The sequence below is a fragment of the Ovis canadensis genome, chromosome 26 (assembly GCF_042477335.2).
Source record: "Ovis canadensis isolate MfBH-ARS-UI-01 breed Bighorn chromosome 26, ARS-UI_OviCan_v2, whole genome shotgun sequence".
NCBI classification, from domain to species: Eukaryota; Metazoa; Chordata; class Mammalia; order Artiodactyla; family Bovidae; genus Ovis; species Ovis canadensis.
In genome coordinates, this window is record NC_091270.1 from 49,390,745 (window position 1) to 49,406,898 (window position 16,154).

Consider the following 16,154-nt stretch of genomic DNA (forward strand, 5'->3'; position numbering starts at 1 on the left):
CTATCTAGGTTGGTCATAGCTTTTCTTCCAAGGAGCAGGCATCTTTTAATTTCGTGGCTGCAGCCACCATCTGCAGTGATTTTGGAGCCCCCCAAAATAAAGTCTGACACTGTTTCCATGGTTTCCCATCTGTTTGCCGTGAAGTGATGGGACCGGATGCCATGATCTTAGTTTTCTGAATGTTGAGTTTTAAGCCAACTTTTTCACTCTTTTCTTTCACTTTCATCAAGAGGTTCTTTAGTTCTTTGCTTTCTGCCATAAGGGTGGTGTCATCTGTATATCTGAGGTTATTGATATTTCTCCCTGCAATCTTGATTCCAGCTTGTGCTTCGTCCAGCCCAGCATTTTGCATGATATACTCTGCCTATAAGTTAGATAAGCAGGGTGACAATATACAGCCAATATATTCCTTTCCCTATTTAGAACCAGTCTGTTGTTCCATGTCCAGTTCTAACTGTTGCTTCTTTACCTGCATACAGATTTCTCAGGAGGCAGGTCAGGTGGTCTGGTATTCCCATCTCTTTAAGAATTTTCCACAGTTTGTTGTGATCCACCCAGTCAAAGGCTTTGGCCTGGCCAATAAAGCAGAAGTAGATGTTTTCCTGGAACTCTCTTGCATTTTTGATGATCCAACGGATATTGGCAGTTTGATCTCTGGTTCCAAAGAATGTTCAAACTACTGCACAATTGCGCTCATCTCACATGCTAGCAAAGTAGTTTGCATTTAGCACCTGAAGAGACAGAAGCTATGAAGCTTAACAGAGGTTTTACTATGTAGAACCGTGGTGATGACTGTTCTTAGTTTTCTTAAAATACGTTTTTGGTTATATTGTTGTCAGGTTTTGCTTTAGATTGCTTTAGATTCAGCATTTGTTTAGTGTATCTGTTGTACACATCTGTTGTTTTGTATAGTATATTTATATACAAACAAATTATATTTTTTATTATCTTTTAAAATGCCTCTAATACAAAGCAGGTGATTTCGCCTTTGTGAGAAGTGCTGCATATCAGATTTTGCTTCAGAATCTATTGTGTTAGTTACATCAGCCAAGCACAGGACAACTTGATGAACTCATTAAGCTGTGTGTTAGGAAAAAAACATCCCCTTTTCTGAGCCTCTGTTACCTCTAGCTCTGACATTGTTGCTGTGAAGATAAATGAATAGGAGAGTGCTCCGACAAACTCTAAAGTACTACTTTAGAGATGCTACTTGTTCAAGTTTGTTCTGCCAGTGACGTCAGGATGTACAGGGAAGTGGGAGGGCCTGGGATTGAGGATAACAGTGAGGAATTTGTCCCACACCTTCCCGCGGTGTCTGAAGGGGGTGGTGTAGGGGGAACAGAGAGGAGGGGTCAGATCTGAAGGCTGTCTGAAGCAAGTCGGTGGCAAGCTTGGTGACTGACCCAAGGGTGAAGTAGAACATTCAGAGGTATGTTACCCAGTTGAGTGGGGGAGAATGCGGAGTGGCTGATGGATGTGAGGAAGTTGGGAAGAGAACCACTTAGAGGGAGAGGGGATGTGATGATGGAGTTTGAGGCAAATGGGCTGGAGGCTGAGTTGAACAAAGGGACAAGGAGACGGCGTGTTGAGTTGAAGGTTTTGGCACCATGTCCATGGCCATCAGTTGGCGTCCTGGAGCTTGAACGTGTCCAGGGGATTAAATAGAGCCCAGGCCTTCAACCAAGTCTGAGGTCACTATGACCAGCCTTGGAAGAGGGAAGTGAGGAGCTGGGGGTTGTGGTGGCCAAGAGACTGATACTTCATGACGTCCATCCTGGCTGAACCGGGGCTGGCGTGTGTCCACTAGAAAGAGACAGCCAGATAAGAGCATGAAAGCCTTGCCCCAGTGCAGCCATTTACGACACATGATTGACTTTTTATTTTTACTATTTTTTAAAATTCAAATTTACTTATTTTTAAATGGAGGATAATTGCTTTACAATTGTGTTGGTTTCTGCCATATATCAACATGAATCAGCCGTTGGTGTGCATATGTCCCCTCCCTTTAGGATTGACTTTTTAAAAAAATGCTTATTTGGTTGCACTGGGTCTCAGCTATGACATGTGGGATCTAGTTCCCTGACCAGGGATCAAACCCGGGCCTACTGCATTGGGAGCTCACAATCTTAGCTACTGGACTACCGGGAAGTTCCAGGAGTGTCTTTTCTTGAAGGGAAAGATTGAATGCATATTTGACCTGGAGAATGGAGAGAGTAGCTTTTCACCTTTCCTCACAGCGTTCTCGTTTGGGCTTCCCTGGTGGCTCAAACGGTAAAGAATCCGCCTGCAAGGCAAGAGATGCAGGTTCGATCCCTGGGTCGGGAAGATCCCCTGGAGGAGGGTGTGGCAACCCACTCCAGTATTCTTGCCTGGAGAATCCCATGGACAGAGGAGCCTGGTGGGCTATAGTCCATGCGGTTGCAAAGAGTCGGACAGGACTGAGTATCTAAGTCAAATTGGTACCAGCAGCTGGAACTCCTGAGTGAGGGGAAGACATGTGTTGGTCTCAGAGCATCTGGTAGAGCATCTGGTAAAGCATCGCCCACCCACCTACCCACCCAGAGCTTGGGAGTATCTTGCTTACTTGACTTTGGGTCATTCTCATGCCAGGCCAAGGCTGGGATGTGGACAGAGGGGATTAGGGTCTCCCCTCCCTCTGTTCCCATCACACCACCCTGCTTACTTAGCAAGTCTTGCTGTTCCGAGTGTCTGTGTCTGGCCTTGGCTGCTGGTGTTTCGAGCTGTGGTTTCAGTCCGTGGGCGGCCTTGGCGGCTCGTGCCCCGGCTGTGGAATTCCATGTCCACCCCTTCCTCCTCCCTAGGTAACCTTGGGCCAGCTGGTCCTGTCTGCCAGGCACCTGGGAAGCACAGAAGAGAAGGCAAGACTGGCTAGCATCTCTCCTTCCCTTTGCTCACTCTCTGAGTCCAGGTCTTTTGGAGTTTGGCATCCAAGAGCCAGTTTGACTAGTTCCTGCCCTGCCTAGTTTGGGCAGCTGTTTAGGGCCTCTTGGTGTAACCCTGCTGGTCCTGCTCTTGTGTTTACCTTTCGGTGATAATCAACTTGTAGATGCTGAGCAGGTCCTGGTCGATGTGAAGAACTGTCTCATGGGAGGTGACCTGGTATAAAAGATGGTGCATGGGATTTGAGAACCAGGCAGGGTTGGGGTGGAATCTACACGAGACTTCTGTGGGACCTGGTTAGCAACTTGCTTCACCTGCTGCATCCTGAGTTTCCTTATCTGTGAAATGGGATTGTCAGGGTGAAGTGAAGTGACCTCGCGCAGCAAGCCTGGTGCATAACAGACTCAAAATATTTGTCAGTTTCGCCTTCCTTTCTCTGGCTGTGCTTGACCCCAGGAGTAAGGGGCTCTGTCTGTTTTTCTTCACTTGACTCCTTGGGGAAGTCATTTCCCCAAGGTGAGGCTTGGAGGGCTCCTGGTGAATGACCAGGCAGCCACAGAACCTTCTAGCGCTGACATTCCCTGAATTTAGGAATCTGGAGTTGGGTCTTCTGGTCATTTCTGTGTTCCCGTTACTCTCACTAGAGGATGGGGACATTTTTCTCTTTTGAGAAGAAGCAGCATTGCTTCTAGAAAAAAAGGCTCCCCCGGGAGGTACGCCCCATCTCTGTGGGCACCTCCATTCCTTCCTTGGTGTTCAGCCTCCCGCTTCCCACTCTTGGTAGTGGGTGCTCCCTTTGGGACCTTGGTGGCAGGAGAACCCTTAAGCAGAGAGCAAGGGTTGGCGGAGTCTTCATGAAACCATCTGGCTTCAATAGGAATGTGCCCTGTGCCCTACATTGTTCCAGAAAATTCAGAAGCCCCAGAAATGTACAAGCTGCTCCTGACTCCTAGACATCCAGCGGGGCCCTGGGATCTACCCCCAACCCCACTCTGCCTGCGGCCTCAGCTTCTTCCTCTTCCCTCTTGGTGCTGCAGCAGCCACAGGGTGACTCTCTGGGCCAGCTGGGTGTGGCCTCTCTCCCCAGCTGCCTGGGCTCCAGTGCAGAGTCAGCAGGCTGGGTGGCGTCTGCAGCAAGGGTAGGGGTGGGGAGGAGGAGGGGGTACTTAGACCTGGCCTTGCGGTGGGATCTCCTGCGAGCTTAGAAACCTGTCGCTACCAGGGCCCCTACCCTTTATGTTAAAACCCTGGGAGGAAGCACAGGCATTGAAGTGAAAGTTGCTTAGTCGTGTCCGATTCTTTGTGACTCCCTGGACTATGTAGTCCATGGGATTCTCCAGGCCTGAATACCAGAGTGGGTAGCCTTACCCTTCTCCAGGGGATCTTCCCAACCCAGGGATTGAACCTAGGTCTCCCACATGGCAGGCGGATTCTTTGCCAGCTGAGCCACAAGCACGGGCATTACTTGTGGACAAATCTCCCCAGCTGATCCACACAGGCAGCCTCCCCATCAGCCTCTGTCTTTACTCCTATCTGCTCAGAGGCCCCTGGTCCCCTCCCTAGTTCCTTCCTCAGCTCCTTCCCCCAGGTCCTTGACCCCCTCCTACTCCAGGCTGTCTCCTTTCATACCTCCTGCACCCAGTTCCTATCCACAGGAACCGCCCCCCCCCCCCCCCCCCCCCGGCCCCCTGCCCAGGACAGGGGAACTGTAGACTCAAGTGACAGCCGAGTTCGAACTTGAATGTGTCTTCCCTAGGACACAGCGTTTCCCAGTGGAGAGAAGCTGTTCAGGTCATCTAGTGTCATATGAGTGTGTGCGTGCGTGCTCAGTCGCTCGGTTGTGTCTGACTCTTTGCGACCCCATGGACTGTAGCCCACCAGGCTCCTTTGTCCCTGGGATTCTCCAGGCAGGAATACAGGAGTGCCATTTCCTCCTCCAGGGGGTCTTCCCAACTTAAGGGCTGGTTTGGGAACTTAACCACCATGCAAATTGTGTTTTCATTTAAAAATCAAAGAGTCTCCGGGGTAGAGGAAGAAGATACTACTCTTGTCCTCAGTGTGCTTAAAATCTAGCAAGAAGAGACTTAAAGACATAGTAAAATACCCTCCAGTATAAAACTGAGGGCTGGGGGATTCCCTGGTGGGCTGGTGGTTAATTCCGTGCGTCCACTGCCAGGGGCACAGGTTCTATCTCTGATTGAGGAACTAAGATCCCGCAAGCCACCAGGCATAGCCCAAAAAAAAAAAAAAAAAAAATCCAGGGCTAGATTTTGTCCTGTAAACCAATTGTTCTCAAACTTGGGCCCATTGAGGGATCACTTGGGGACATTTAAAAAATGTGCAAGTTCTGGGAATTCCTTTGGTGGTCTAGTGGGCTGTCACTGTTGAGGCCTGGGGTTGAGTTCCTGGTTGGGGAACCAAAATCCAACAAGCCATGTGGCAAACAACTCTAGCACGTTCTGACTGCCTTCCAGTTGATTCTGATTCAGTGTTTTTCGGGTGGGTCTTTTAAAACAAGCTCCCCAGGAGAGGGTGATGTGCATGAGTTCAGGGAGGGGGGGGCAGGCTGCTGTCAGATGATGCTGGGATGCGCTGCAATGTGGCTTCGTGAAGGTGGGGCCTCCTGAACGTCCCCTGGAGGAGACGGTGCGTCCGCAGGTGGGCTCTGACACCCGGCCCTCCCCAGGTGCAGGCTCCCAGCGTTCCTGCCCTGACATCTGGCTGCTCGGCTCAGGCAGCTGGCACAGTCCTCCTGGACCTGGAAGTGTCTGGCCTGGAGCTGCCACTCCGGCAGCGAGCTGTCACCGTTCATCTCCGAGGTCCAGCGATCGGAGCAGACACTGCGCCGTCAGTCTGGATCAAGCCTCGGTGATCCTGGGTGATCCTGTTTTCCCCCTGTCACTCACTTCCCCCTGGGTGAGGAGCACAGTTGGGGGCGGAGCAGGGGGGAACTGCGTTCTCAGACATGCGTCAGATTTTCCTGGCCTCTGGTGGTGCAGGGAGGTGCCTGTGATCCGAGGAGCAGGCAGGCAGAGGGAGGACCGTGGTGAGGGGCTGGGGACACCTCCATCCTGGGCTCACTGGGCTGAGAGAACGACTGTGTCCTCTTCAAAGCCAGAGAGCTGAGGGCAGCCGGGGCTGAGGGTGGACTGCCCTCCCTCCGGAGGGAGATGAAGTCGTTGCAGTGGGATGGGTTCATATCTGGCAGGACGTATGGGTTTGTGTCTTGAGTGGCTCCCTCAAATCCCACTTGATCGCTCATAATTCCAGCTAGGGCTCTGGAGGCCTCCGGCTGTGGTCTGGGGTGAGGAGACTGAGTTGGGCAAGAACGGCTCCGAGACTTGGCGTCTGCGTCTGGTAATTAGCGCCACTGGTCGGGGATGGAAGCTGCCCTGGGCCGGACTCCGCTGTTTACCCTTATGTAACTCTCACAACCAGCCCAGGAAACAGGGCTGGTGAGCCCTGTCTTCTAGGTAGAGGAACTTGCCTGCGGGCCTACGACAGTGATGTCTCAGCTAGAATTCCAGCCACTTAAGTTAGAGACGGCAGTGTGCTGCTTCTAGGGCTTTGGGGTGAAGTCAGGAGAAGCCAAGCCAGGTGTGTGACCTCGGGCAGATCCCCTCAACACACGACTCACTTCCCTCAAGTACACAACAGGGGCTGGGGGTGGGCCAAGCAGCCAGTGTCCACAGTGGCCGGTGGCGGGGTGTGTCCCCAGGGCTGTGCAGATGCAGCCAGCTGTGGGCAGCCTCTCTCTGCAGAGCTGTCTGCCTTGGGTGGCTCACAGCCTTCTCAGAGGCACTGTCAGCTGCTCACTGGCCTTTTGGGGTGCTGTGTTTCCTTTTTGGAATCAGATTTAGGGGGTATAGATTTCCCTGGTGGCTCAGACGGTAAAGAATCTGCCTGTAATGTGGGAGATCTGGGTTTGTTCCCTGGGTGGGGAAGATCCCTTGGAAGAGGGCACAGCTATCCACTTCAATCTTCTTGCCCGGAGAATCCCATGGACAGGGGAACCTGGAGAGGCTACAGTCCATGGTGTTGCAAAGAGTCAGACACGACTGAGTGACTAACACTTAGGGGTACTAGGCCTATCTGTTGTTACCCAATAGAGAGTTTTCTTTAAAAAACAACAACAACAAAACAATGCAGTCATTATGTAGTTTAAAAAATGTGTAAATCCAGTTGTCCATATTCAAAATGCTGATTCAGATACTCAAGGGCAACTTTTAGACTTATGGCCTCATTTGCAAAAGAGAGATGTCGTTTCTGGATCTCTTTCTCTAAATTTCTAGGGCTCTGAGAATCCTTTTATCGCGGTTTTATCTCCATCCATTTTCTTATGAATAGGAAGCTTCACACACTGCCTTACTTCAGGTGATGCCTGTGAATTTAGGTTGTTGGACTTGGAAGGACTCTTCCCTGCTATCTAAGATATTTCTTAAGGGCAGTCTCCTGGAATGACAAGTCATCCCACTGTTGACCCTTTAGGAAATTTACTAGATAGTGAAGGACCGGGAAGCCTGGCGTGCTGCTGTCTATGGGGTTGCAAAGAGTCGGACATGACTGAGTGACTGAACAATGATCTGCAACCATTATCCTAGATTTTCCTTTGTTTATTGCTTTGAGATGACCCCAGGTCTTCAAAATAGGGGCTCCCAGGTTATTCTTTGAGGCTTTCGGCAATAGTTTAAGAGGTCACTAGGAGCTGAGGTCCCGTGCGAGTGGATTCGCCAAGTTATATGTGAGAAACTCCATAGCTGTGATTTCTAACGATGGCTGTTTCTTTGGTACGCTCCCACCCCTGTGTTCATTTCTGACAGTGGAGAAGTTAGAGAGCCAAGAGACTGTGTCAGGGTAGAATGTTGCCAGACAAGGTGCCTGTTTCTTGATGTTTTAATAATGCATTTATTTTTTTATGCTGTACAGATATCATCCCATTTTAGTACTTAAAACTGCCCTTTGAAATAGACTGAAGAACTATGTTTTTCTTTCCTCCCCCCCCCGCCATATTGTGTTACTCTGTACCATATTTATTAAGAAGAGAATTTGAAGTGTCATCAAATAAGATAAAGCCAACAGGGATATCGGAGCAGTCAGGACAATATATATTTTATTTTATATATATATATATATATGTATAACTAGCTAACACTTTTTCAGAGTCATATAGATGACTGTATAACTCTAAACAGAGACAATTCTAAGTGTCTTTTTAAAAGTATTTATTGGGCTGTGCCAGGTCTTAGTTGTGGCACGAGAGATCTTTAGTTGTGGCACGCAGGATCTTTTCTTCTTTAGTTGTGGCACGTGGGATCAGTTTCCTGACCAGGGCTTGAAAGACTCCTGCATTGGGAGCATGGAGTCTTAGCCACCAGGGAAGTTCCCGAAAGTGGTCTTAAGTCTATTAACTCATCCTTAGAACTGTCTGGTGAGGTAGGTACTATTATGATCCCTGTTTTTACAGAAGGGAAAACTGAGGCTTAGAGATGAAGGAACTCATTCACAAAGTGGTGGATCCCCCACTTTTAACCACTGTCTTAGAATACCTCTCTAAAATAAATGAGGCTAAGGGAAATGTTAAGTCGATATACCGTGGCAAGAATGATCACTGTGGTGAGGTGAAGAAAGGTAAGTGACTAGAGAACACACTTATGGGGAGATGGTGGGGGAATAGTTAGGGAGTTTGGGAAGGACATGTACACACTGCTGTATTTAAAATGGATAATCAACAAGGACCTACTGTATAGCACAGGAAATTCTGCTCAATATTCTGTAACAACTTCATTGGGAAAAGAATTTGAAAGAATTTGAAAAAGAATAGATACATGTATTTGTACAATTGAAAGGCTTAGGGCTTCCCAGGTGATCCTAGTGGTAAAGAACCTGCCTACCAATGCAGGAGATGGTAAGAGATACCGGTTTGATCCCTGGGTCGAGAAGATCCCCTGGAGTAGGAAATGGCAACTCACTCCAGTATTCCTGCCTGGAGAATCCCATGGTCAGAGGAGCCTGGCAGGCTACAGCCCTTGGGGTTGCAAAGAGTTGGACACGACTGAAGTGGCAGCATGCACGCCTGTGTAATTGAATCACTTTGTTGTACACCTGAAACTAATACAACATTGTTCATCAGCTGTACTCCAAAATAAAATCAAAAGCTAAAAAAAAAAAAAAAGTAAGTGACTAGTCAAGATTGCAAAGCCAGAAAGTGGCATCAACAGAATGAGACTCTCAGCCTTCTTTAGTCCTGTATCCACTGCCTCGCATAGCATCCTTCTTCAAACGCAAAACCCATGTCTTTCAGAACCTGGCAATTGGGGCAGGAGCTGTTGGATCTTTGCAGCTGACCTACATCTCGAAGGTAATGTCGGCCTGGAGCTTTGGGACTTCATAGTCTGTAAGTAGGTTTAGTATCTAAACTAGAGGAAGCACACACCTCGGGCATCGGCTCCTGGGGGTGTTGCTGGGCTGTAATGTGCTCCCCACATGCCTGTGGAAGCGTGTAACTGACCAGGGCCGGGTGGCCTGTGGTTAGCAGGTTCTTGGAGGGTGGTCTTGCAGCCTCTCACTTCTGGGACCCATTAGTCAGTGCCACCTCCTGCAAAGGTGGGATGGGAGATGGGTGGGCAAAGACTGGGACATGATCTTTTTTTAAATTGGGACCAAAAGGAACACAAACACAACAGCAAAAAACCTAGTGACTGCAAAGGATTCTCCCAAAGTGTATGGTTTGACTGGCATGGCTCAGAAAGCGTTGGGGCGGCACTGAAAGCTTATCCATGGGCTGGACCGGATCACTGTGGAGGGGAGCCTGGGAGGGCCCTAACCACTCAGCAGCCAGAGAACAGCTGGAGGGGCTGGCAGGCCAGCCAACAGTCCATCCCCTTGTCCAGTCCGCACAGAAGAGGTGAGAGCAACCCCTCTTTTGGGCTGAGACCTGGGTGGGGCCTGGGGGGCTCCAAGTGGATGGTGCCCACTCATAGCTGCTGAATTCAGCTTTGTGTAGTGGCTCCTCCCTGGAGCAGGCACCGGCGCTGACCTGTGATACAGCAGTGATAAAAAAAAAAAAAAAAAAAAGAAGGCCGGGGGATTTAGAGCCTTGCTAGAAAGAGGAACTGTTCATCCAGCGAGGAGAGCAGGTGGCCCCAGCCAGCACCGAGGTTCTGCAAGGCCCTCACTCAGGCCTATTGGGGACCTCAGCTTCCTTGTCCACGTTCTCCCCTCCTCAGGGGATGGGACTCTGATCTGAGTGGCTCCTGGCTCCATCTCATAATAAGCTTTGGGGGTCCTTGGGCAGCCCTCCCATCTCAGCTGGGCCAGAGAGGAAGGCAGCTACAGGGGTTGCAGGCAGGAGTCCAGCAGAGGTGACTGGGTGCAGGGCAGTGTTTGGGTGCCTTAGAGCGAGGAGGGAAGGATGGGGAGAGGGGAAGGGCTTAGGAAAGCAGGCCATTTGCACGCTTTGTGGTCAGAATGTGGCTGCCTGGCCGCCCGGCCAGGAGCCTGGGCCCCTGCCTCTCCTGTCCGGTCCTGTCCTGTCTTGCTGTGAGCTCATTAGGTCATTTCATTAGGAGGTTGGAAGAGAGAGAATTCAGAGAGCGGGGAGCAGAGACCCTCAAGATTAGTGAAACTCCAACCATCTCCTGTTTGAGAGGGTTTTTTTTTTTTTTTTTCCTCCTTCCTGATGGGAGAAGAGGGAGTACAGTCTCGCAGAATCGTGATTTATAAATGCAGCTCGGATGAGGGTTTCTCAAATTCTCGGCTTGGGAGGCTGCTTCCTTTAGCAGGAGGGACCTGCCTTTTACCTTCTGTGGAGGGGAGAGGCAGGCAGGGATGGGTTTTGCAAAACCCACAGCTGCCAGTGGGTCAGGTTTCACCGAGAGGAGAGCCTTGAACTGCTGGCTGCCTGACCCAGTACCAGAAAGCCGGGGTTTTCCCAGAAAAAAAAAAGATTTAGCCTGTGCTGGTATCAAATTAGGCATTCCAGGTTATTTCTTGTTAATCCCTAGGTGTCCCCTCCCCAAGGAACGTGTTGCATCAGCAGCGGCAGCCTGGCCGTGGTGCGTGTGCCCTCCGCTAAGGGTGCTCGTCCTTGTGGGCTGGTGTTGGGAACATCCATCTTCAGAGGAAGGTTTTGAAATTGATGTCTTCACAGCAGCAGGGTCAGTTCTCAGGCCAACCAGAAAAAGATGGATACTGGCCTTTGACTCCACCCACCTCCCCGCTTTGTTTGCGGGTCCTCTTCCACGCAGCCAGCTCCACCTCTGTTAATGCGAATCCTGGCCTGACCCGTGAGGCCAACCAAACTGAAATGTGGGAGTCAGGAGCAGACAAAGCTTTACTGCAAGGCCATGCAAGGAGATGAGGTGGCTCACGGCCTTCAGGAGTCTAAAGCTCCCTGAAGGGTTTCAGCAAAGCATTTTTAAGGGCAGATGAGAGGGTTGAGGGTCTCAGGGTGCACGTTTCTCTGACGGGCTGATGGTGAGACAGCTGGGCGGTGTCATGGGAGTTCATGTTAGCGGTCCTCGGGCTCCAGGAGATGTGGGATCGTGTACTCAAGGTCATCTAGTCCTTCCTCCATTTGCTGCTGGTTGTTGAGGGGGGTGGGGTTCACATCTGCAAAACAACTCAGGAAATTTGCATCAGATACTATTATCTGGGTACCTCAGAGGGGAGCTCAAGCAGAGGATACGGAGAAGGCTTTGTCTGTGGAAGGCCCCATAGGGTCCTGTTCGCTTACACTTCCAGCTTGTGGCCTGGCTCTCTGTTAACTGCAACAAAGACCTCCCTGGAACAGGGCTCACTCCTGGCTTTTGACGGGCAGGGGTGGGCGGGGTCATGGATCCTTAGGAAATTCTGATGAGAAGCGTGGATTGATGTCCCGGGTAAATCATGTGTGCGTGCACATACCCTGATTTTGCCTGTGCCTCCAGGGGTCACTGACCCCTGGAAGCTGGTTCAGAGGCTCCGGCTTCAAGCCCGCTATGACTCTGGGTGGCTGACTGCCTCTTCCCTGGCTCCTGATGCTGCCTCGTGGGTCAGGGTCTCCCTGGGCAGCACCGAGGCTCCAAGGCCTTGGGCTGCTGCTGCTGCTGCTGCTGGAGGGGCCCCAGCCCCACTTCCGGCCCAGGGGGGCCAGGGTGGGGCGGGCTCGCAGTGCCCCGGTGCCCCATGGCTTTGCTGCTCCTGTGGTCTGTGCCTGATCTGATAAGAGCGAGTTCCTGAGCGTCTGTCGGGCTGGGGGTGGGGGCAGGGGGCGGCCTCGCCTGAGTCACTCTGCGGGTGACCTGTGCCCCGTCTCTGCCTCACCTCCCCTGCCTCCTGACCTCTCCCTGCCTCCTCACCCAGGACCCACCGGTCAACCACTGCTGTGCAGCGACTTACTTGTGGCCAGAGTCAGCCCATCCACCATGCCACTTCTTCAGGAGCCTCTCTGGGCTGCTTGGAGCAGCCTGGTCAGCAGCAGGAGCTGCAGTGGGGCAGTGGTGCTATCCCTCCCAGGAGGCAGGGGTCCTGCCCCCCATCAACGGGATCTGGGGGCAAGCCAGAGCTATACTCCTCCAGAGTGAGTGAGACCACCTCTTAGCCCCCACCTTGGCCTTTCTTTTTGAGGGCATAGCAGCCAATAGATGGGACTTGCTATGTTGTGTTTTTTTTGGCCACACCAAGGTATGTGGGATCTTAGTTCCCCAATGAGGGATCAAACCCATGCCCCTGTATTGAAAGCCTGGAGTCTTAACCACTGGACCACCAGGGAAGTCCCTTTATTTTCTTCGTCATTCCAGGACTGTAAGAAGGGGTGTAGTTGCTTCTCCTCTGGCTTTGCCAATCTGGGGGCTGATCAGAGAGGTTGAGGGTCTTACCCTTACTAAACAACCCATCAGGGTTGACCTAGAACTGGCGTCCTGTTAATTCAGCAAGAGCTGCTTGGCCAGGTAATCCTTCTGTGGTCACCACGAAGCAGATTACAGGTGTGCAGGCGTGTAATCACACGTACTCCCAACTGAACACTGGATAAACACATAAAAGCAAATGGAAAGCCAAGTGATCTCTTTGAAAGCTTTGACTTCCGGTAATAAGCACATTTTCCGTCTGCTGGCTGGTAATGAGTTGTGGTCAGAGTGGACCGTTTGTCACCCAGCCAGGGTGAAAGTGTCCCGAAGGCCTGGATGGCCAAGGTAGTGCTGCGACGGTCAGGGTCATACAGGAACCAAGGGTGGGGTGCATAGGAGCTCTGAGCTTGAGGACCTGCAGGAACACAGGTGCTGAGGGAGGAAGCCCATGAGTCACCGACAGATCAGAACATCAGATGCAAACAGGAGGAACGCACACAGTGTGGCTCAGGTTGAATTCTGGGGTCTGAATCCCAGGAGAACAAGATGGCATGGGGGCCAGGGCTTGTTCGCAGGGCTCCGGCGCACAGATGCTAAAGAAGCAATGGGATTTTCATCCTCTTTGAAGGCAGATATGCGGGCTCACCTTTGTCTAAATCTTCATCATCTGGGAGATGATTTTTCTTAGGCCCTCTAGCGTACACCTCACATCATGGTAAACATCAGAATGACTCCACTTTCCTCATTGACTGTAATTGTCTGGCTATGAGATATGTGAAAGGATTTTCATCATTTTTCTTTTTGACATGATTTGACTCTGAGTAACTCAATTTATGATTGGCTCTAATTTCTCAGCTATCGTCTTGCACATCCGGGGATTCTCGTGAACCAAGAAAATCAAAGCTGCTAATTATTTTTGAATGTTGTGCAGTTTTTGTGAATGTTTAATTAGAATGTGAATGAAATTAGCTTAATGCGACATCTTATAGGCATTTAGTTAAATACTTGCCGATGAGGTTGGTGTAACGTCATATAGACATTCAGTTGAATAGTTATTACTGTTGAGTGTGCCATATTCATTTTGTGTGTTGGAGGCCAGGTCTCATACATGTTTTGCTGCCCGGAGAAGCTCACAAGGCCCTTAGCATTTTGTCCGTCATGCCAGGCATGAAAAGTGAAAGTTAGTCACACAGTCATGTCTGACTCTGCAATCTCATGGACTGTAGCCCACCAGGCTCCTCCATCCATGGAATTCTCCAGGCAAGAGTACTGGAGTGGATTGCCATTTCCTTCTCCAGGGAATCTTCCTGACCCAGGGGTCAATCCCAGGTCTCCTGCACTGCAGGTGGATTCTTTACCATCTGAGCTACTAGGGAAGCCCCTCATGCCCAGCATAGCATGGCTTGTATTGGTACGTGGAATGGGTGTAAACAGCCCCTCCTTGGTTGAGCAGCTTCTGCATGATAAAGTGGGTTAAGTGCTTCACTTGCACGGTCACATTTAATCCTCACCATGGCCCTGTGAGAGCATGATTTATTATTACTGTTTGATGGACTAGGAAATGGTGAGACAGCTGGGACGCCTGGGATGGGGGCCTGGCGCTCTGGCACCAAAACCCAGGCTGTGCCGCTTCTCCTTCCTTTGATCTTTTATAGGCTGCCGCCTCGGTGCCCATCTTGAGTGTTCTGAGCAGTATTAATTTGGGTTGTTGAGAAATCTGGGCCAGGTCTGTAGAAAGAACTTAGAGCCAGGATGGAGAATCCAGTCACCCTGGTGTGTCAGCTTGGTGTGTCAGTCATGATCAGATCTTGAGCCACTGTGAGCCATGATGAGACCTTAATTTTTTTTTCTTTTTAATGTTGGAGCTTTCCCTCTTGTTTTTATTTTATTTTATTTTATTTACCTGCACTTGGGTCCTTTAGTTGCGGCAGGGCAGGATTTTTCCCAGGTGGCTCGGTGGTCAGAAATCCACCTGCCAACGCAGGAGACACAGGAGACATGGGATCGATCCCTGGGTTGGGAGGATCCTCTGGAAGAGGAAATGGCAACCCACTCCAGTATTCTTGCCTGGGAAATCTCATGGACAGAGGAGCCTGGCGGGCTACAGTCCAAGGGGTCGAAAAGAGTTGGACACGACTGGGCACACATACACTATAGGAACTCTCAGTTGTGGCATTTGGGATCTAGTTCCCTGACCAGGGATGGAACCTGGGTCCCATGTGTTAGGAGCACAGGGTCTTAGCTACTGGATCACCAGGGAAGTCCTGAAACCTTAATTTTGATCCCAAAGTTTTCTTTAGCTCTTGGCTTCTAATGAGCCTCCTGTTAAAGCTAGAACGACTCCAGGAGCCCCTGGGCGAGAGCAAGTTGGACAATGCCCCTGACCAGAAATTCGGGAATGGTGTGCCTGAGTGGATGATAGCCACGTGTGAACAGTGGTTCCCAGCCTCGGTCCTGGGGGAAGGGGCTGCCCCCTTAGAAATCCCAGGTCCAGTGGGGGAGGCCTGCTCCAGGGACGTTCAGCCTTCATCAAGGGCAGTCATCTAATTCCATATGATGGAATATGCTTTCCTTTCCTTGTTCAGAGTATTTGAACTCAAACGAGAGGGGCTCACAACAGGCACAGAATCAGAACGTACATGTGGGGGCAGGCTTGAAAAGGCAGGATGACACAGCAGGACGTAGAAAAAGTCCTGCTTTCTTATGCCTTTGTCTTCAATATGGGATGTGCCCTGATCCAGTCAGCTATTCTCTGGGCAGGTGGGAAGCGCTTATTTTCATGGTGAAGCAGTCACGGTAAAGCTAAGGGAAATTGATCTGTGTGTCTCAGTGAGTGACTCTGTGGGCTCTGTTTGAAATCTGTGTATTTGTGACAATTCCACCTCTAATTCACAGAACTGTTTAGCAGAGGAGGTTGGTGGTTGGGAGAGGAGTAGGGTCTCGCTAATGTGAAAGGTACGTATCTTTGTGGTTCAAAGAGAATTTTCTCAGGACTCAGTGGCTTGTGAGCGTTTTTGCAGATTCAACACAGACATCAAGATAGCGGTTATCTCCGAGGGGTGGGGCCGGGATTCTATCTACCAGGGAGGGGCACAGAGGGCCTCTAAGAAATAGGATCGATAGTGGGTGATTTCTTAATCTGGATGATGCGTGCAAGGCTTCCACTCAGTCATTAGTTTTTAAAATGTTCTCATATGTTTTTGTATACTCTTCTTTTGTATCAAGTCTCCTAATGTATAAAGTTTTGAAGGAAGAAAAAGCACAACTTTACAACACTGTTGCAAACACACTCACGTTTCTTTTCTTTTTTCATCTGATTTAGGTGAGCATAGCCACCCCAAAGCAGAAACCCAAAACTCCGTTTTGCTTTGGTAAGTCCTGAGCAGAGGGTGGGTTTTCTGAACACTCCTACAGCAGCTTCCTCTT

The 16,154-nt window shown here is 50.3% G+C and overlaps 1 protein-coding gene across 5 annotated transcripts in view; it reads left to right on the top strand.

The window, feature by feature from the left end:
* The window catches only part of PLEKHA2 (pleckstrin homology domain containing A2), a 66,642-nt gene that overhangs the window by 23,867 nt on the left and 26,621 nt on the right, over positions 1–16,154 (top strand). For 3 of the 5 annotated variants that reach the window (XM_069572995.1, XM_069572996.1, XM_069572997.1), the window contains exons 3-4: positions 9,203–9,259; positions 16,051–16,099. In XM_069572995.1, coding sequence (XP_069429096.1) covers positions 9,203–9,259; positions 16,051–16,099 — 106 coding nt within the window. The remainder of the gene's footprint in view (positions 1–9,202; positions 9,260–16,050; positions 16,100–16,154) is intronic. The other 2 variants (XM_069572998.1, XM_069572999.1) reach the window with 1 other exon arrangement.